Below are 22,851 nucleotides of genomic sequence, written 5' to 3'. Positions count from 1 at the left end.
TAGGTATTTATTTAAATGTTTTTGGAGAAGTTCCTGACTTGTTTTGAAATTGATTTTTTAAATCGGTCATCTGTTCTAGTCTGTGGTTTTAAAACATAGCCCATCTCTCAACTATTATACCAGATAATCATATACAGTGTCAGATTTCTGAAAAAAAAAAGGACACTAAAATACAGTCACCTTCATAATAATTAAATTTAGCTAGAGAACTTCATAGAAATTTTATCATTTTTCCTGCCATGTCAAACATTTTTAAAAAATACCACTCAATTGAGTTCAATACTGTATTGATATAATCTTTCACACATAGAATGGCAATTGGGTATATGCAAGAATTTTAAATCTTTATTTAAATTTTAGTCTTTTCCCAATATATTACTGGCAAATATGCAAAAAATTAAAAACCAAGAAAATATATTCTTTAAAAGGAAAGGTGAATAATGTGATATTCCTTTTCTAAAATACATTCAAATCTCCATTAAGTGATATGTGCAACTATCAGCAGTTTTGACATCATCCAAATGTACTAAACTATTTTATCTTCTTGCAGACAAGGGAGTTATTACAAAACTGTTTTCTCACAATCCTGCTGATTCAACACCTACCTAATTCCTATACCACACTGATTTTACTGAAAAGGGTAGACATACTAGCTTTTTGTTGAAAAAGTTACATATTGACTAAAAGTAATGAATGGGATCTTTTACTCTGTTATAAAATTGGTTTTTCATATATACGTATATTAATACAGCAAGAAGCATATCTATCTAGGCATGAAACAATGTCTACAAAACTTTATTTAAATGAAAGGACTGTTTGCGGATAATCAAATTGACTGAATTACTGATTTTGATAAAGCTGAAGGCCACTTTCACATACTTCATTTCTAAAGGTGGGCTGCAAGTTTACATAATCCTACACAGTTTCTCCTAGTGTCATCAAAATGTTGATGTTCCAGTTCCAGTGGTTGTCTTTCAGAAAGAAGCACTTTTAGAACATAATTTTTTATACAGTGTCCATTATCTATAGATTTATTAGGGACCCAACAATAACTCTTTCTAAACGGAAAAAAGAAACTAAATCCATTCTTACTTGAATATATGCACATTAAACTAGTACTGTTGTTTAATGATAGGTAGAAATATTTAGTCATAAAATTATTCTTTTTGAAGAAGCCCATCACAAACTTAACACACGTGATCCCTTGAAATGACTCTCCTCACTTTGGCACGTCTAAACCAGTATAGAAATTATACATCGCCAGGTCTATTCTTGAAGAACATATTTGCACTGGAGTTTAAAGATGGGTTTTGAAGTTTATAACATGACATTAAGACATATTTTAAAAATCAGTCTTTTGCTCTATATACTTACAGCAAAAGAAGGTGGGGTAAAACAAATTCTCAAAAGTCTTTGGAGCATATAGAACTCTTGACCTTGAAAAATAAATCTCACATCAAAGGAAATCTCACTTCTTTCTAAAATCTTTTTAAAATACAAATATTTCATTCCAATGTTTTGTACGTTCCAATGACTCCGACCAATAACTCATATGTCCTTGTAGCTGTGCTCCTCTCTGAGATGCTCAATTGCTCTGCTTTTTTTCTCCATTTCCATGCTTCATTTCCTTCATGGAGCTGTGACTGGCGAAAACTCAGCATGTTCTGACGAGCTCAGTATTATGAGGCAGTAAGATGGACCTGAATTTGGTGGAGATTGGAGCTCCAAAATTAATATAAGACCATGTGTCAGATAAAAAAGAAAAGATATTCTCCTGTAAAAATCAGAAGAGGTAATAAAAAAAATCAACAAATAGACAGCAACTTTTTTTATACCTACACAAGCATCTCAAAACCGTTGCACACTTTCAGAATGATTAACTTTTTTTTTTATTTGGAACACTTCATATTTATTTGCTAAACAATGGTTTACGTTGCCTTAAATCCAATTTCATTGGCTTGTATTAGAGGACTGGGAAAGATTTTTCTAAGAATTTATATTTTGCTAAATGAAATATATTTGCTAAACCAGAGCAATGAAATTTTGCTGGATTCTCGAATCTAGCAAGCCTAAAGCATCACTATCAATTAAATTTGTCCCACATTTGTATATCCGAGAAGTTGCAGAACTTCTCAATGGCACATCGTGTTGTTCTCACTGACAGTACCATGAAGGTGTGCACGGGGCATCCGTGGTTCACTGACAACACAGGGCACTACTGACTCAGAGAGGTTAGGTGCCTTTGCAGGTATTTGAGAGTTGCTATCTATTCACAAATCACTGAGCATTTCTTTTTATCAAAAGCCTTCAACTGCTTAGAGTCTGTGGTCAGTGTGGTCCTTGGATCCATCTAACGACCGTACGCTTCACCAAGGTAGAAACCAAACCATTAAAAATGGAGACACATTTACAACCATTTCTCTAGCAAGGGGAGTTCTTGTTTTGTGTTATGTAGTCTTTTTTGTTTATTTTGCTTTGACTTTGTTTTCAGTACATTCCCAAGTTAAGTTCCAAGGCTAGGAGTACAAAGTCTCCTGGCCGGTCCCATACATGTCCGCAAGTCGTTTGAAGCGGGGCCCCCAGTCACTCAGGTAGTCATAGTTCTGATCAGAGTTTGAGCTGATGGACTCCAAGGAGCTGAGGGACTCAGCCACGGAGCCGTTCCCTTCAAATGCATACGTCTGCAGGGAGTCATAAGGTGGGGCACAGGGATCCACGTCGGCTTCCTTCAGTCTTTCCCAAATAAATTCCCGAAAAATGACATTATCTGGGATGCTTTTAAAAGTCGGTCGACTCAAGAACTGAATTTCTGGAGTCACGTCCCTCCGGGTCTTGGTGTCTCGGATGACGTTGAGGTTTCTCAATGCTGCCATGTCAAAAGCTTCCGTGTCTTCCTCTCCTCCACCCTCATCATCGTAGCGAACGATATTCTCTCTGATATCTCTCTCTTCATCGAAAATGAGGGGCTCTTTTTTCCGTCTCCTCATGGTGACGATCAGGAGGATCAACACTGAAACAGCAAAGGGAGAGTTTCTGTAAACGCAGTGACTGTCAACCTGCCGCCATTAGGGCTCTGATGTTGACTCAGACTTTCTGCCCTTTCAAGGGAAATGAATTGGCTGCCTACTTACATGGGAATTCACAACAGTTGATGTGTTAAATTGCTAAAATGCCTTTAAAAGAGAACACTTTAGTACATCAAAAGAAATCGTTTTTCCACACCTGTTCAGAATTGATGCCTCCCTCTTTAACATAACCTCCTAAACCTCCTCAGTAACATTTGATAGAGCAAAGTGGAAGGCCAGTTCAGGATAAATACAGTAATTTCAAAGCTAAGAAACACAAAGGGATTTTTTGAGCTCCTTAATTGCTGGAAAGGCAAAGTGACACTTATAAATGTTTGGGTATAATTTAGCAGCTGCAATTTCAGAAGGAAATGGATTACAGCATTTGGTCAGGTTCTTTGAAGAAATGCCTAGTACTTGTCTCTGAAACTCAGCTGTTAAATACAACCTGGCATGTCAGACTATATACAAAGATTAAAAGCTTCTCTCTAGAAAATTGATCTCACTTTTAGTATGAAATACTGAACTTGGTCTTTATGCATTATACTGAGAGAATATAAGTTGTGAAATTTTCAGCGTTCGCTAACAACAGATTTAAGAAATCAAACACCCCTTTAACATTAGGAATTTTGCTTCTTATAACAAAATGAATAAATGACAATAAAGCACATGGTTGCACTAGAAAGTAAAAAAAGAGCAAGTTCCCTGGGCCATGCCCTATCTGGCTCTGCTCTAGCTACGGTGAATGACTGCAGAACTGCGAACACTGTAGATTTCATGGCCCCTGGATTAAGTTAAAATAAGGTAGAAAAATTTAGAATTTAAAAATATATAAGTTAATGAATTATCACTAATTATCTATCTACAAATAATGTATGTTTTAAAATAATTTTTGTCACATCAGCCAAATTTTTTTTGGAAGATCTTAAAGGTACAAAGGGTCATTATTCTTAGCATATATTTTAAAAGAAGTTTAAAATACTTACATTTAAAATATCTTATAAGGTGTTACTTTGGCAATTAAGAATACATTTGAAAATAATAATGTAAAACCCACGAAGAAGAAGGGTATCAATGTAACACAGAGAAATTAAATGCAATGGTTAGGGGGTAAAACATGCTCCATTCTCCACCTTAATCTGCTTCAAATCGCAAACCTTCAAGTACTTAATTTTTAAAAAATAATTTTATCTGCAGTGAAAAGTGTATGCTTTCTAAAGAATTTGCCTGCTATCTGCTTTTCCAAACATCAACAGAGATGTGTCTGGTGAAGACATTTTTTACTGAGGCTCTTTGGAAATAGTTGTGAAGCCAACTATTTATTGTGTATTTTCCTCTCCCCCGCTTTCTTTTCTTTTCCCACTTCACCCTGACCTATGGCTCAACCATAAGCTTTACTGACAGCCTACAACTTAGAAACTGAGATATATTTCTGAGCTTTTTTTGGTACCTTCTCATGTTGCTATGGCACAGATATGCCTATTCTCACTTTTACTCCTACTTACTACATTTGAATATCTTCAACTGGCTCCATGGCAGATATGTAGTCCAAAATCTTGTGTACAAATAATTTATTTGTTCCCATAAGCAGTCTGGTACCCAACTCTTATCTTCTGAGAATTCTCATTTGCACCAGTGCAAAACCTGCGGTTCTCAAGGTCCATGACAAAGTTACAGCTCCATTACCACTACTGTAACATTCTGCCATGGACCTTACTCTAATATGAAGCTTTAGTGTCGACAAGACTGTGGATACAAGTCCAGCCTTTACCACATGTTAGATGTGTGACCTTGGGCAAGTAACTTGAATTAACTGAGCCTAGCTATCCATGATAATGACAGACAACTTCAGTGTTCACAGGGTGGATTCCAGAGGCAAAGAGTCTGGGGAATGATGTAAATAGAGTTAGCTGAATGCCAGGCCCTTGGTGGGCAAGATTGGATTTTTTTTAATCGTGATAAAATTGATTCAGAATTCCATGAACACAGCAAGTGAAGACATCGCATTTCTCCTCCGATCAAAGGAAAATGAAGAACAAGATTAGTTAACAAGTGAAGTTGGAAGTGAACCAAATACTATATGCCAATGCCTGTGAACTAAAGATTAAGTGGGAGAAAGAAAGGTCAGTAAGGTGAGAAATGAAGGTCTATACACAGGGTGCAGTATTTTATATTCAATTGTTGTCGTAGACATGAGAAACAACCTGTGTAATGTCACTGTCATAAAATTCAATCATTAGGGGTGAGACATACCACCTCCCTCTGTCAGCCTCAGCCTGTGCACTTCCATAATGCTCCGAGTTCAGTGTCTCCATTGTAGGTAATGCAGCAGTTCTCAACCTGTGGGTCACGACCCCTTCGGCAGTCAAACGACTCTTTCACAGGGGTTGCCTAAGACCATCCTGCATATCAGATATTTACATTACGATTCATAACAGTAGCAACATTTCAGTTATGTAGTAGCAACGAAAATAATTTTATGGTTGGGTCACAACATGAGGAACTGTATTTAAAGGGCCAGGAGGTTGAGAACCACTGAGGTAATGGGATTACAAGCCAAGAGCTCGCGTGGCAATTGCTAATTCAGAAAAAGACACATTAGTAAGTTTTAAAACACAGGGATAAATGGAATAATTTTAGATTTAGGTCTATAACTTTAGTCTCTGAAAATCTTTACATAGTTCCACAAAGATAGTAATTGTAACAGAAGGAAAGTGGGACCAAATAAGACTTCTTATTGAGAAATCAGACAGATTAAGACAGAAGGAGAGGTGAGTATCAAAGGGGATCATGATGGGTGGGCAGGTGAAAATGAGAAATCTGTTACACATATTAGGGAGCAAAACTGAGGGGGGACCTTTCCATTTGAGTATAAAAGGGCATAAAAGTGAATGAAGATACGAAGACGATAAGAATTATGTAATAATTAGATACTCTCTTAGTTTAAGTCAATGTCGAAGTAGGCAGAAGATGTCAAAATTCTCTTTCCTTCATCTTTCTCTCTTACACACATTTGACTCTTGAACAGCTGTACATGAACTTTTAATTTTTTTTTTAATTGTCCAATTACAGGTGACACTTTTAGTTTCAGGTATAAAACATAGTGATTAGACATTTATGACTTACAAAGTGATCGCCCCAATAAGTCTATTGACACCAAACATAGTCATTACAGTATTACGGACTGTATTCCCTGTGCTGTGTTTTACATTGCTAACACTTTTTATAACTGGCAATACTTATTCCTTTTTTCACCCATGCAACCACCCCTCTCCTATCTGGTGACCATCAATTCTTCTGTGTCTATGAATTTGCTTCTGTTTATTTTGTTCTTTAGATTCCACATATAAGTGAAATAATATAGTATTTCTTTCTCTGTCTCAATTAATACCCCCTAGGTCCGACCATGTTGCTGCAAATGACAAAATTTCATTATTGTACAGGGGTGGGCAATTTACAAAAGACATGCAGGTTATAATAAAGACAACAGGTTTATTAACTCAAAAGAATGTCGCAAAACCACTGTATGTTTTTCTCCTCCTTTTGGCTGCCTCCCCGTGTTATTTCTATGTATTAGGTAGATTTGCTACTTCTCCCACTATTGGCAAGGTGGCCATATGTAGTAGTTGTCCTATAAGGCCTGTTCACCTGAGCTGGGGGCTCCCGTTGTTTCCCTTGTGTGGGTTGTGTGTGCTCCCTGCTGTAGTTGAGCCTTTATTGCTGTTGGCACATCAGTGGGTGGTACTGACTGACTGACAATGAGGGCTGGCCATGACTACAGCAGAAAAGCTACTGTGTGGGGGCTGGTACAATAGAGTGGAAGTCACTTTAGCAGGACTGTGGTGCCAATGAAATCCACCCTTAGGGTGTGTCATTTGTGCAGCTGGTTAAGTGGTGTGCTGGTTTGGTCTGCAGCTGGCCACTGGGTGTGTTGGTTCTGGAACTGCTTTGGAGGGACTATGCTGTTACCTGAGGGGAGATGTTACTAGTGCCAGGCTTGGACCCTTTGATGAGCATCACAATAGGAGTTGAGATCAGCTGTCACTTATGCCAGGGTTGTGTTTGTTTGAAGCTACAATCTGAGCTAACACTGGCTGCAGCTCACAGTTGGGAATGACAGTGAAAATTGAGACCCTTCATCACTTGCATCAGGCTTGGAGTGACTTAGCAACGGGTAGAAGACATGATGAGGCCAGCCACTGCTTATCTGGGGAACTTGGAGAGATTTTAGGAAAGTCCACAGCACGAGCTGAGGAAGGCCTCTAGTGTGGAAAATCCACTGAAGCAGTTCTTGCTGGGAATGCAAATTGAGTGAGGTGAGATCTCAGGAAATTACCAAGGTGGAGAAAACTGTTAGCCGGGTTAATGGAGGGCTCAGATTTGGCATATGCCTACTGGTCGGGAGGTGGAAGGGCTCAACAAAGGAACAAGAGTGACAGCCAGCAATTCTGTCCCTAGAGAGAGCCATCCTGATCCCCACCCCTCACTCTTCAGTTCCTCCCATATCCCTTGCACTTTTTGTGTTGGGGACAAGAATGAGTGAGTTTTCAAGTGAGCAAGTCTGTTTGGGGCCCCTCAAGAGGAATGCCTGGGTCTCCAGTAGCCCTCTAGTTTTCACAGCAAGAAGTTATGGGGACTCCTCTTCCCAGCATTGCCGCAATGGGATGAGGAGCCCAGTGTGGGACTGCAACTACTTGCTCCTCAATGGGAACCTCCATAGCTGAGATGTAACTCCGATTCTTAATTGTCACAAGTGGATGTAGGACCAGCCTGTTCTGCATATCCCATCCCCCAAACAGACTTCTTTATATCCTGAGTTAAAGTTCTGTCACCTAGTCTTCAGGTGGTTCTCAATTATGCTTGTCAAATAATTCAGTTGTAATTTTGTTGTGCTCATGGGAGGAGGTGAGCACAGCAATTACTTATTCCGTTATCTTTACTGGAAGTCATAAGTAGATATTTTGAATGTTGGAAAATTTTTTGGAGATTTATGAAAATTTAAAAAAACTCACGGATGTAGTATAAAATGCCGAAAAAAGAAAAGAAAAAGGTACATCATCCTATATAATAAAAGCCCAGCAACTGAATGGCAGAACGACCGGTCTACCAGTTGCCATGATGTGCACTGACCACCAGGGGGCAGACACTCAACGCAGGAGCTGACCCCTGGTGGTCAGTACACTGCCCCAGTGGGAGCGCGGCTTGGCTGACTGGGATGAGTGTCTGCTCCCACTGTGAACTCTGTGCCGATGTGCACCTCCTCCAGATGCCCTCAGGCCCTGCAGCACCTCTCAGAGCTGACCCCGGAGGCTGGCAGGCAGGTTCATGGTCGCCACAGGACTGAGGCCTACTCTGCTGCCTCTCAGTGCTATTATCTCTGGGCCCGGTCCCAACCAGGGCCCCTGGAGAGGTGAGTACTCTGGCTCCACAGAAGATGCTGGACCAGGGAGCAACTGCTCAGAGGGCAGGTCCACAGCCACTCGGCTGACTGGGATGAGCAGCGCTCCCACAGTGGGCCGATCCCTGCAGGCCACACCCCCCACTAGTGCACGAATCCCGTGCCTCTAGTAAATGTATAAAATGTGTCAATTCTAGGCTAGTTTATCATTTACTACCATAAAACATAAAAATCTATTATATAAATTTGAAATTTACCAAACTAAAACACAAACACTGTGAATGGCACCATTTGCAGAGAAATGTAAACAAATATGAAGATGCATATTAGAACAGAATTGCATAAAAGTAGCTGTATTCCTACTGCAATAATTTCATAGCCACGTTTTGCTGAGGTGAGCACAAGGGCTGTGAGTATCTGCTTAAAATTCTATGCGACCCTACTCATCTCCACATGAGCACTGTGTATTAGTGAAAAGTGATCTGTCGCACTTCTTAAGTATTTTCCCCCATGTATATTGTAATGCCGTACACCTTGAATATCACGGTGGGACCCATAAGAAATGCCACTAGAAATGGAGAAATCAGTCCCAAGAAGCAGAGAAAAGTCATGATATGTACCTTAGGATGTGGTCAGTAGCCATGTGGTTGCTCACCATTTCAAGATAAATGAATCCAGTATTATAGAAAAAAAACCACAACAGGAAATGTATAAAGGTATTTCAGCAGGTAAGAAAACCTTGTGTTTTGCAAAATACCTTTTTATGCAATACCTTCTATTAAAAATGCAGCTTTTTATGTGGTCACAATCCTATATAATAAAAGCATAATATGCAAATTAACCAAACAGCAAAAGGACCGGTTACTATGACGTGCACAGACTAGCAGGGGGCAGATGCTCAATGCAGGAGCTGCCCCCTGGTGGTCAGTGCACTCCCATAGGGGGAGCGCCACTCAGCCAGAAGCCAGGCTCAAGGCTGGCAAGCGCAGCAGCAGTGGCGGTGCCTCCACTGTAGGAAGGTAGTAAAGAGCAAGGGGTCCCGGATTGCGAGAGGGTTGTCTGAGTGCTGGCTGAGGCCTGATCCCCTAACCTGGCAGGCGGACATACCCCGAGGGGTCCCGGACTGCAAGAGGGCACAGGCCAGGCTGGCACCCCGCCCTGACCCCAGTGCACAAATCTTGTGCACCAGGCCTCTAGTATTGTGATAAGAAAGGCATACCTAGAGACTGGTATGATTTTAGCAAAAGCAGTTATTTTATGAGAACTTAAAGCAAAAGAAAAGTGAAGGATCCAAAGTTGGGGAAGGAAATGCCAGCAAATGATGGTTTGATCATTTTAGGAAGAGGTTTGGCTTCAAAAATGTCAAGGTAACAGCAGAAGCAGCTCTGCCGACCGAGAGGCAGCATAATAGCTCCTAGACCCCATTAAAAAATCATTGAGGAGAAAGGATATCTGACTGAAGAGGTTTTTAAAAGCAGACAAAAGTGCCCTGTTTGGGAGGAAAAATACCACATAGGACATTTCTTAGTAAGGAAGAGAAGCAAGTAGCAGGATTTAAAGCAGGAGGGGATAGGCTAACTCTGTTTTGTGCAAATTCAGTAAGGTGTATAATCCAGACTGCACTTATCGATAAAGCTGTTCACCTACAAGTCTTGAAGGAAAAAGAGAAACACAGGCTACCAGTCTTTTGGTTGGAGAACAAGACAACCTGGACAATGAGAACCCTTTCTCTAGACTGGTTCCCTTGATGCTTTGTCCCTGCGGTCCAGGAGGTACCTGTCCAGTAAGGGGCTGCCTTTTAAGTTCTTTAGATATTGGACAATGCCCCTGCCACCCAGCACTTCGTGCATTCAACACCAAAGGTGTCATAGTGATCTACTTGCCCCCAAACCCAATGTCTCCAATTCTAGATCAGGAGGTCTTAAGGACCTTTAAAGCTCGCTATTCATGGCATTCTATGGAAAGGATTGTCGGGCTATAGAAGAAACCCAAGTAGAGAGAAAAATCATGAAAGTCAGAAAGGATCACACCAATGATGAAGCCACTGCTGTGATAGCCAGAGCTGTGAAAGTCATCATGCCCCAAACAATAAATTTCTACTGGAGAAAAATGCGTGCATATGTCATGCAAAGCTTCAGAGCAATTATGACAGAGCCAGTCAAGGAAAGCTGACAGAGACTGGGGACATAACAAAAAAAGTTGGAAGGATTTGAAGGTATGGATATTGAAGTTCAAGAGCTAGTAGACACCACAGCAGAGGAATTAACTGAAGGTGGAATGAATGAACCTGAGTCAGTGTCAGACGATGAGGAAGAAGATGGAGAAGCAGCAGAGCCAGAAATAAACTGACTGGCAACCCCCAAAGAAGGTCCTGATGACTCTAGAGGCTCTGGCTTCTTTTAGGACAGTGGTCGGCAAACTGCAGCTCATGAGCCACATGTGGCTCTTTGGCCCCTTGAGTGTGTCCACGAAGTTTCAATCGCACTGTACGTGTGCGCCCACATGTGGTATTTTGTGGAAGAGCCACACTCAAGAGGCCGCAGTTTGCCGGCCACTGTTTTAGGACATGCACCCTCTGGTGATGCAGGCACTGGAACTAAAGCAAATAGTGAAAAGGAGGAGTGGTGCCACATAGAAACATTTTTAAAGAAGTGAAAAAGTAAAGAAATCAGACAGAAATTATGTGTACTTCCATGTTTACACTGAGTGATCTGCCTCTACCACCTTGAGCCAGAAAGACCAACCCTCCTCCTCAGCCTACTCAACCATTATGATCATCCAAAATCATCATGCCATATAATGAATGTAACTGTTTTGAGTGTCTGTCTTCGTGTGGAGAGCAAATAACCGTAGAAATGTTTTGGTGTCATAATCACCATTGCCTAAGTATTCATTATGTGAACACTGGGTGCAATCCTGTAAGGGGAATGACTAGGCATAAAGTGTGTGATATTTCATAAAAATTAATGTGTTATTTATTTTTCTTACTATTGTATATAACTTTGCTTTCAAAAATTATATTACTGTACAGTATGCCTCACTCATAATTGGAGAAACAGCATATTAACCTATCACTACAGGTAACTGTAACTGTTTTTAAAAATATATAACAATCTTTCCAATACTGTATTATGAATATGACTATAATAGTGTAGCCTATAAAAATTTTATAACACTTGATTAGGCTACCATAATGTCATCATATTGCTGCTGCTTAGTTATCAACACATGATCGTTATACCTAAAAATAAGTGAATTATTTTTCCATTTTTGAAGTCTAGTGTTAGTAATACATATAAAATCTACAGTGTTTTGTAGCATATAAGACAATATTGATGTAGGTATTAAGAGATGATTCATTTGTCTAAGGCATCATGAACTTATAGTATAAATACAATACTATAAATGTATTTTCTCTTATGTTTTACTTAACTTTTTTTCAAGCTTACTTTATTATAAGAATACAGCATATATACAAAATATGTGTTAACTAATAGTTTATGTTATCAGTTAGGCTTCCAATCAACAGCAGGCAATTATAATTTTTTTGACTCCCCAAAAACATAACTAAGTGGATTTTCAACTGCACCAGGGCGTTGGTGCTCTTAACACCTGTGTCTATGTATAAAAAAATTATCTTGTATATTTTAATGAAAACATTTTCACATTACCTATAAAGTTGCCTTTTGATGTTCAAATACAGTGTTCAGTAAAGGTGAAATGCCAGAGCACCCGCAGATAAAATACACATTAAGGATACTGATATCTTATGGAGTTTCTCATTTCCCAATATTGCCTGAAGCAATGTGAAATGTTTAACATTTCAATGATTTGGGGGAGTATTTTTTTCTAAATACTGGAGCATGTATAACAATAAGTTTTAACCTTTATATAGAATAAGCATTAACTGCTCTTCAGGATCTATAGAGATAATCTCTATATTAAAAACTATTTCCTGATCTAAGTATGTACAAAATTGTATAGTTTAAGTGCTTTTATCATCTGTCTTTTCTGTCATATGAAATATAATTCTGAGTGGAGACCAAGTAAAGAGCAGGTATAGTTGAAGTCTAGACATGTGGCTTTAAATATCCAGTTAACAAATGTGTTAACCATTTAGTATATGCATTATGTATCTACACTAATAAAAGAGAAACATGTAAATTAACCATCATTCTGCTACATCCACAAGCCTTGCCCACCAGCCAATCAGGAGCAAGTATGCAAATTAACCCAACTAAGATGGTGGTGGCCACAGAGATGGAGCAAGCAGAAGGCTTGGGTTGCCCCGGGCGATGGAGGAAGCCAAGCTTCCCGTCTGCCCTGGTCTCTGCTCAAGGCTACAAAGTTTCAATTATAGAAGATAAATAAATCCCAGATACCTGCTTCCAGTCCATCATGGCCTCCACTCAAGGAGGCACTGAAAAAAGAAAAGAAAAAAAGGAGAGATGGAGCTTGGGTTGCCAGGGGGCGTGGCCAGCCTGAAAACGGCCATCAGCCCCTCACCCAGGCACCCAGCAGGACCCCCACCCATGCACCAGGCCTCTATTCTAGATAATAAAAGGGTAATATTCAAATTGACCCTAACAGCAGAACGGCTGGAAATGACTGGTCACTATGACACACACTGACCACCAGGGGGCAGACACTCAATGCAGGAGCTGCCCCTGGTGGTTAGTGCGCTCCTACAGGGGGAGCTCTGCTCACCCACAAGCCAGGCTCATGGCTGCCAGCACAGCAGTGGTGGCGGAGGCCTCTCCTGCCTCCTCAGCAGCGCTAAGGATGTCCATCTGCAGCTTAGGCCTTGCTCCCCCCTGGCAATCGGACATCCCCCGAGGGCTCCAGGGTTGCCAGAGGGATGTCTGACTGCCAGCTTAGGCCTGATCCCCCGGGGAGTGGGCCTAAGCCAGCAGGTGGACATCCCCCGACGGGTCCCAGACTGCGAGAGGGCACAGGCTGAGGGACCCCCCTCCCCACAAGTGCACAATATTTTGTGCACCAGGCCTCTAGTAATAACATAATATTGCACATAGAGGCAGGCATAAGACATTTCCTCCTGGACTTAGTAGTAAATTAAATAAATAATTAGTCAATTAAATGTATTTTTCCCAAAGAGGGAAATATTTAACTGCAGCTGGGATTGGAGTGCAGATGTGATAAAGGAGATTATTCTCAGCACAGTCAACTGATAAGCGAAGGTCTAAGGCAGTGTAGCTAGAGAGCTGAGCACGAGGAAGGAGATGAGGTGGGAGATGGAAGCACCAGAAAGAGATGGCAGGCCCAATAATCAACAGGTTTTAAGGCGTGGGTGTTAGAAAAATGATTAGAATGTTAATGCAGCAGAAAAAGCATAATGCTGCCCTAAATTTCTGGTTTTAGAACTCAGTTTCATAACATTCAAGAAGTTAACGTTTACTGAGTATCCCGATATGGTAGGCAACAGTGCTAGGTAGTGGCAAAACTATGACAAGAGAACCCCTACAGAGCTCAATCTTTATAGACTATCTGTACATATAGCATAAATCATAATGCAGTTCATGTACGAAGGTACAGAGATAACACAGGTGTAAAGAAACTTGCAGGCCAGAATGGCAGCATTCTCCCCAAACTGAGAGAAATAAAAGAAAGATGGAGAAAAATATAAAAAATATCAAACTAGTGGGCCCCTTCATTCTCAACTTCTCGGGGATCTGTAACAGACATATAAAAAGGAACATGGTTTTTGCTTAGTCATCTTCAAAGTACGTATTTCAGTCCTTTCCTAACCAGCTTCCTAGAGGTTAACCAAAGCATCATTGGCCCTACAATTAAGAAGCCCTTCTCTCCACTAAACTGCTATCATCAAGTGTCTTGTCTTCTTAAAAGTCATCCAGATTTGTTGTCACATAACTTACAGTGAAGTTCTCAGCTCAGCACCTCATTGTCACCCTGAGTCCCCTGCACTGAGCTCTCTATGCTTGCAAATGTTAGAATTCTCAATATCCAATTTTGGTACCATCACCATGCAGAAATCTGTGGATGTGGTACAAAATGATACCACTGCTAGATAAAGCTACTTAAAGAGGGTCAGTTTCCCTTAATGCATTTAATTATGTTTTTACATATTTCAAATGTTGAGTCTGGGATTCATTTAAAACAGCTCAGTCATGTGAGCTATCAAGCCACTTCCTTTCTACCCTAAAAAATATTTTTGTTTTAAGATTGTGTATGTATACCTGTTAAATATCACTTCCTTGTCCCGTTGTTTAGAGATTGACACCGAAAGTGTAAAAGCTCAATTATTCAACAATATTTTCTACTGACCACTGATTTGCTAAAAGTATAAGCCCTATAAGGACAGTGGCTTTTAATCTGCATAGAACAATACTTGATGCTAAGTATGCATACAATAAATATTTATCAAATAAAGTCCAGGCAAGGTTCTGTGACTGAAGATATTCTTGCTATTGAGAAGTTCAATATTTTGCATAAGAAGAAATAAAACTATTATATAATGCACTAACTATATGATAATAAAACATATGCTAGGAGAATATGTATGGGAAGTATGTTCTGGCCAGGGTGCTCAGAGAAATTTTCATGGAAGAAATGGCATTGAGGTAAAACTTGAAAGATGAGTGAGCCTTCATCAAGAAACACTATTTTCTCTGTGGTCTATATGAACTATCAGAATTTCTTATTAGTCACAAAAGGTATGTCTAACTCTTTATTAGGCATCAGCTACATGTGACCATTTTGAATTGAGATATGCTGGAAGCATAAATACACATGTGAGGTTGAAGACTTAATTTTTATAAAAACATGAAATATTTCTATTGCATATATGTTAAAATAATAGTTTGCTTATACTGCTTTAAAGAAAATATCACTAGCATTTACTTCACTTGTTTCATTTTTGCTAATGAGTGTCCTTGAAACGTTTAAATTACATATATGGTTCACACTTTTTAATCATGATATATTTCTTTTGGACAGCGGATCAAAACAAAGATTTAGAAATACTAGAAAAAAAATTTAATTGCATGCGGTCCTAGGGAATGCTACTATAAAACTGTATTGCCAAATGACATATTGAACAGCGAAACAGAAATTACACTACAATTACTACTGCATCTATAAGATGTTAACTGATATGACCTTTTCTAAATGAAAAATCTGCCAGCACAATCAGTGTACAATTTCAGCAATTTATTATAAATAATGACACACATCAGTGTGCAAGTAGAACTTAACCTTTTGATAACTTTATATTTTTTAACTCTCTGCTGTTCTTTTCTATAATGTTAATTTGCACAAATATTACTAAAAGTCAGTTTACTAATGTGATGTACTTTCTCTCCACCTGCCTCAGTTTCCTCCTCTCTAAAATAGATATAATAAATAAAACTTACCTCAAAGGAACTACCCCATAGCAACTTAATAAAGATTAAGTGGGTTTATAGTATTTGTAAATTGCTTAAATAGTGTTATACCTAGTAAACATTATTTGGTTTTGTAAAATTCAATTCTAATTTCCTTGGACCTTGTTAAAATATGAGTCACAGCTAACAGGAACAAGCTTTACCATGGACTTGCATGTGATTTTGCTAACTCCCTATTGATTTAGTTAAGTAAATATCTATTCTAATATTGGATGATAGAATACTGAAAAATAGAGGTACTGAGTCTATTCCAATGCAGTAAAATAAACAGTAGAGTGTGATAAATACCAAAATTCATCCCAAAATATTTTCCTCCTATATGCTCTATGCTAGGCTCTGAAAATAAATTAAGATCACAATTCTCAAAGTGCTTTATTTGTGTAAAGCAAACAAACCTATTTACAAATTGTGATATGTGCCCCCAAAAGTTCTATGTAAGAAGCAGAGATATATGCAGATTCCTAGAAACAGAAGGCCAAAATCTGAATTTCTCCATATGAACCCACTATATTATTTATAGTCACAAGGGTAAGTAAATATTTGTAATTGATAAAATGCAAGTAAGTGATTAAAATAAATTAGATGATATCATTTAAAACTTTAACTGAATTTTAACAAAAATTTCTACTGCATTCTTTTTCTATAATTAGAAAGAGTCTAAAAATTATAGATTCTCATTTTTCTTTCATGAGCCCTTATATGGCTTCAGAGCTATTAACCTGTGCCATTTGCAAGCTTGCATCATAGTTTTTACCAAGCAGGAATAGAAGGGACTTATCTCAACATAATAAAGGACATGTATGACAAACTCACAGCTAGCATTATACTCCGCAGTGAAGAGCTAAAAGCTTTACCCTTGAGATTAGGAATAAGATAAGGTTGCCAACTATCACCATTTTATTCAACCTAGTACTGAAAGTTCTAGCTGCTAGTACATCAATCCAAAAAGAAATAAAAGGCATCCTAATTGGAAAGGAAAGGGTAAAGTTGTCATAATTTACAGATGACATTATTATAGAAAACCCTAAAGACTCCACCGTAAAAACTATTATGACACAAATTCAGTAAGGTTGCAGGATACAAAATTAATATACAGAAATTAGTGGCATTTCTGTACACTAATAATATCAGAAAGATAAACTGAGAAAACAACCCCATTTAAAATTGCATCAAAAAATAAAATGACTAAGAATAAATTTAACCAAGGAGGCAAAAGATCTGTATTCTGAAAACTGTAACACTTTGATGAAAAATACTGATGTCAACACAAATAAGTGAAAGGATATACCATGTTCATGGACTGAAAAATTAATATAGTTAAAATGTCCATACTGCCTAAAGAAAGCTACAGATTCAATGAAATCTCTATCAAAATACCAGCTAGAATAAATAATCCTGAAACTTATGTAGAACCACAAAAAACTTGGAGTAACCAAAGCAATCTTGAAAAAAAAGTACAAAGCAGAGGTAACACATTCTCTGATTTCAAACTGACATAGAAACAGTCACTTAGATCAATGAAAGAGAATAGGAGGCCCATACATATATGGTAAATTAATCTATAGCCAAGAAGGGGTTAATATCCAAAATATATAAAGCACTCCTAGAACTTAACAAACTTAACATAAAAATATCCAATTAAACAGGCAGACCTGAACATTCTCCAAAGATGACATACAGTTGACCAGCAGACATCTATTCTAATAAAAGCCTATGTGGTTGTCACGCTGTGACGCCATACCAGGAGGCTGCGTGCACAGCAGGCATGCGGGGACTTGACCAGGAGGTGCATCGGGGAGCTGATGGTAGCTGCCACTGCCCAGGGCCAGCCCGAGGCTCAGACAATGAGGGCCGGGCCAAGGCTCAGGCAGACTTACACAGGTTCCCTCAGCCCCACTGGGGTCCTCGGGTCCTCCTGCACACCCCACTGACTGAGGCTCAGGCAAGCAGGGCCGTCCAAGGTGTAGGCAAGCCTTGGATGGCAGCTGCCCAGCCACTCAGGGCCGCCCCAGGCTCAGGTAACCAGGGCTCGCCGAGGCTTGCGTGGCCGGCAATGGCAGCAGCAGAGGTGTGATGGGGGTGTCACCTTCCCCTAATCGCCTCCTGCAGAGGGAGGCCAGACTACAGCTTAGGCCTGCTCCCCATCAGTAGGACATCCTGTGCAAGCCGCCCTCCGCCCCCACCCACCCAGTGCATGAATTTTTCTGCACTGGGCCTCTAGTATTAAATGATGTTCAACTTCACTAATAAACAGAGAAATGTAAATCACAATAGGTAGCACCTCATATCTGTCAGACTGCCTATTAATAAATCAGCAAATGTGTGTTGGTGAGATTGTGAAGAAAAGGGAACCCTCATGCACTGGGGGTAAGAATATAAACTGGTGCAGTCACTATAGAACTACCATATGATCCCAAAATTCCCTTTTAGAGTAGTTATCTGAAGAATACAAAATCAGTAATTTGAAGAGCTATATGCATCCTATAGTCATTGCAGCAATCTGGGCATCTCCTGATAGATGAGTGCATAAAGAAAATGTTATATGTATACATACACAGACACCCCGGAATATTGCCAATAAAAATATCTTGCCATTTGCGATAACATGGATGGACTTAGAGGAATAAATAAAATAGAAACAGACTCATAGATACAGAAAACAACACACACGGATGGTTGATGTATAGCAGTGGGTGAGAGGATGGATGAAAAAGGTAAAAGGGAATAAGGGGTACAAACTTTCAGTTATAAAAACATACGTCATGGGAATGTAATGTACAGCACAGGGAAAATAGTCAAGATTGTAGTAATAACTTATATGGTGACAGATGGTTATTAGAATTATTATGGTTATCACCTTGTCAGGAATATAAATATTGAATCACTGTGTGGTACACCTGAAACCGGTATAATATTATATGTCAATTATACTTTAATAATGCTCTTCCCCTACCTCCAAAATCAGGAGTCCACTGAGGGAGATAGACAGAGAGACGAAAGATGCTCCTGGACTGTTATACATAAGGTCATGAGGCCCATAGGTACCACACTTAACCTGGACTCAGAAGCTAAGGAAGTGAGTATTGAATAGAAAATGGAGTTACCACTTGCTAGTAGTGGTGAGGGGGATTCAGGCAGAAGGAGCAAGACAAAGCAGGCTGAATCTAAGAAAGATCAACCCATGTAGTCTGAGTCAAGTACACTCTGGAAGGAGACAGATAAGGTTGAGGTGGGAGGGAACAGCTAGGTCACAGAATGCCAGTGATTTCAGTCTTGGGAAGCCATGGAAATCTTACTTTAGGCTGAACTGGGCCACACTCATTTTCTTTCAAAGAGCTTCCTCTGTGGCACTGAGGGATGATAGAGACTGGGGAAACTGCCATAATGCAGATGGGGAAAAACAGACCCCGGATCAAATCAGGCACAGCATCAAGGGAGAGAAAGGAGCAGGTTCAAGAATGAACAAAGTTAAGTTAGCAGTACCTGAGGACCAATTGGCTATGTGGGATGGAACAGAGGAGGAAGTAAAGCTGAGTCCACTAAAAAAAAATCCACCCAAAAAACAAACGTAAGTTTTTTTGAAAGAGGTAGGAATATAGAAAAATGGTTCAGTATTTGACAATTCTAGTCAGATTTCTAATGTCAGCAGACCAAAGACCACATCTATCTAGCTAGATCTTCCATGAAAGAGCCTAACCAGAGGTTTGCAAAACTCCCCTCCGTAATATGTAAAAATTGGAAAGATTTTCTATGGATCTCAAATTAAAAACTGACCGAAGCAAATACCCATTTTGTGCACAAAGAAAACTGGTACACGTCAGCTATGCTGACGTATAATCTCAAATGTAACACACACCATTCTCAACATGTTCTCTCTCAGCTGGAAGGAATTGGAGGATACTTTAAATTAGACACTCAGAGTTAACCAAAGGGGTAGTAAAGCTACTGTGTGAAACAGATCAAATATATTGTTGCCTCTAATTTGTCAGTACCTGGACCACATACCCACCCGCTTAGAGGCATGTCCCAGAGACACAGGGTGTCTCATCAGAAAACCCACAGGGAATGTATTTCAGAAAGGACATCAAAAGGCAGTCTCGTCTGTGTTTATCCTGGCTCTGACACTCTATATCTTTGTACACATAACCTCTAATTTATAGTTTTCTCATAGAAAAAAAGGGCATCATAATAACACTAATATCTGTCCAGAAATTGTGCTATTAGAATTAGATAATAATTATAAAGCACCTGGTTAATGTCGAGCACTTAGTACAAGCTCCTTAAATGTAATTCATTTTGTACTGTGCTCTCACTTGCTTGAAAAATGAGCACATCTTCTGTTACCATAAATTAGCCACTGTGGTCTGCCCTTCATGAGCAGTGGGACTGCTATGACAAATAGGTGCTATGGTTATACATCACGATGGGCACAATCATTACCAGTGTTATACCTAACTGGAAAATATATTCCATTGCTGAGAAAAAGTGATATTATATACTATCACTTACATAATCAGGGTTGTTTTCTTTTCCTGTTGAACAAAATCAAGAGGGTCACAGTAACAGGGAAGACAGCTAAATGCCATCCTGGCAGAGCTTGAATTCCACGCAGTAAACAGTGGTCCCACAAATGCCTTATTGAACCTGACGCTGGGCCAGTCTAACTAATCACTGCTGTGTGTGAAGAGCCATAAGTAGGAGGGAAAGTTATAGGACTTCAAGTTTCAGTTACTTGGACCTATAGGTCTAAATAAAGAGTAAACAAAACTTAATATAATAAATTCAGTGATAGTATTAGTGAACAGCACAAAGCTTCATGCAGAGTAACAAAGAACCTAGCGGTCATGTTCTCTGAATAAATGTACATTGTTTAATATTGAAACCATATTTTAAAACAAAACAGAAAATTATTTGAGTATTTCTTAAAATCTACTTAATAATTTAATGTATCAGTTGTTCATGTAATTTGGTTTTTCTTAAAGTGCTTTCAGCCTGGGTGAAAAATAATCAACAATTATTATATTATGATAAAAATGCATAGATGAAATTAAGCATTTTGCCATAACTCAAACAGCATTCAAACATTGGTGAAGTTTTAATACATGAAAATCAATTGAGGCATCTGAGTGATGCCTTCCTATAAACCTTGAACATAACAATGTCTCCCATTTAACTTGTACTTGGTATAAATAAAGGCAGCCTGTCTTCTAATTTGGGGATCATCTCTTTCATTTAATAATCCAGGGGTGGGTAAATTAGAGAAAGAGGGTAAGAGCAAGAAGACGAGAGAGAAAGCAGAAAAGAGTTAACCCACATAGTAGAATACAGATATCTGTGAGAACTCACAAATCCAGCTTTAGACACCATGGACTTCAAATCTTGAGACAGAAGGACTACATGTAAACAACAGTTTTTACGTTTGCAGTGTGTGTGCCCTTTGCCCTTAAATCAAACAGCAGTAACTGAGCATAAGGAGACCTAGAATCTTATGCCTTTAATGCCACTAACTTTTATATGAACTCCTGGAAATCATCTCCCCCAGTGCGAAGTGCAGGGGCTTGAGCTGGAATGAATTTCTGCGATGCCTCCCAGTACTGACATGCTGGAAACGTCAGAGCATCTCCTGTCACGTCACAAGTAGCTTTAATTTGTCACATCCCTGGAACACACACTGGGCATGCTGGGAAGCAGGCATCTAAAGCCCAGATGCTTCCCCCGTTTCACCTTTAAATTAACCTGATCCTCAAGTTCTTCCCCATTCCCACCTCTTCACTTGTTTTTTTCTAGCAATATTTGTTCAGAAGCCTGAAAAGGTTTGAGTTAGAAACCCTGATAGGTAGTGGCTAGAAATAAGATTCACACCACTTGTTGAGGTGTTTTAAAAAATGAGTCATTTGTGCCCTGGAAGTCAAGTTCCAAATCAGGCTGTGCACTCCCTCTGAGGACTGTCCCATTAGCTTCAACACCTACTGTGAAAACCCAGAGTTTATAATAGAGGAGACAGAACCAAGAGAGTAGAAAAAAAAAAATGTCCTGATTGTGTCTGCTTCTAAAGACAGGAAAAAAGGCATAAAGAGTCCCACTTCTAAACTGAAATGTTAATGTTTTCACAGACTGATTACTGGGCAGAGAGTCCTTACAGGAAAATGGAAGCTGGAGGCAGAAGCTTCTGGTTCCAAACAGTATTTGTTTTGATTTCTGGGACATAAACTCCTGACCCTTAGAAATGGAAGAAGCATCTCTCACCTGGTGTCTATTTAAGAAAAAAGTTCAAATTTAGCAAAAAGAAGAGTCATACTGAACTGTATTTTCGCCAAATCCCGAGAATATTATGCTAATATTATGACGTATACATACGTCATATGCAAGATTGAAACCTAAAACTCTATTTCACTTCCGGTAACCAGTAGGTAATGATTCTTAACTAATTAAACTCATCAAGCAACCTAAATTGCAAAGAACCCCTAAGTCACTGGTGAAAATATTTTCTAAAAAATGAAGCTATCATTAGATAGACAGCCTTAAACTCAAAAGTTAATTACCTGTTGGGTATGATTAAATTCTGGGGATTACATTTTTTTTCTTATTCCTTTGAAGTGCAGTATCATCTAAATTTTCTGTGATGAACTTGTCAAGTTCAAAGAGAGTCATTCACACACCATCTACCCCACCTTTCTTCCCTGACCCTTATTCTGAGCTCAGAATATCTTAAATATCTTCTAGGTTATTCAACTATTACGAAATAAATATGCAATTTACATCTTTACTATTATGTATTGGAAGCTGGTAGAACATTCAAAATAGTTTTCAATGGTTCCATCTTTTTCAAAATGTATTCTAGTCCCTCACATTCTAATCAGGCCGTAATTGGGAATTACTTGCCATTTCTAATTTCTGCCACCTGCATGAAGCTATATGAGAACATAGTTAATTCCCTTTTAGATTTATTTGGCTAACTGAAATTATT

At 39.1% G+C, this 22,851-nt stretch overlaps 1 protein-coding gene across 3 annotated transcripts in view; it reads right to left on the bottom strand.

The window, feature by feature from the left end:
• Positions 1-323: 323 nt before the first annotated feature.
• Positions 324-22,851, bottom strand: part of CDH7 (cadherin 7) — a 121,128-nt gene continuing 98,600 nt past the window's right edge. For all 3 annotated transcript variants that reach the window (XM_006756811.2, XM_006756810.2, XM_006756813.2), the window contains one exon: positions 324-3,010. In XM_006756811.2, the coding sequence (XP_006756874.1) occupies positions 2,517-3,010 (494 nt within the window). In that variant the 3' untranslated portion in view covers positions 324-2,516. The remainder of the gene's footprint in view (positions 3,011-22,851) is intronic.

The sequence above is a fragment of the Myotis davidii genome, unplaced genomic scaffold (assembly GCF_000327345.1).
Source record: "Myotis davidii unplaced genomic scaffold, ASM32734v1 scaffold11, whole genome shotgun sequence".
In the NCBI taxonomy this organism is placed as follows: Eukaryota; Metazoa; Chordata; class Mammalia; order Chiroptera; family Vespertilionidae; genus Myotis; species Myotis davidii.
The sequence above is the reverse complement of the archived record's forward strand: the minus strand, read 5'-3'. Positions and strand labels throughout refer to the sequence as shown.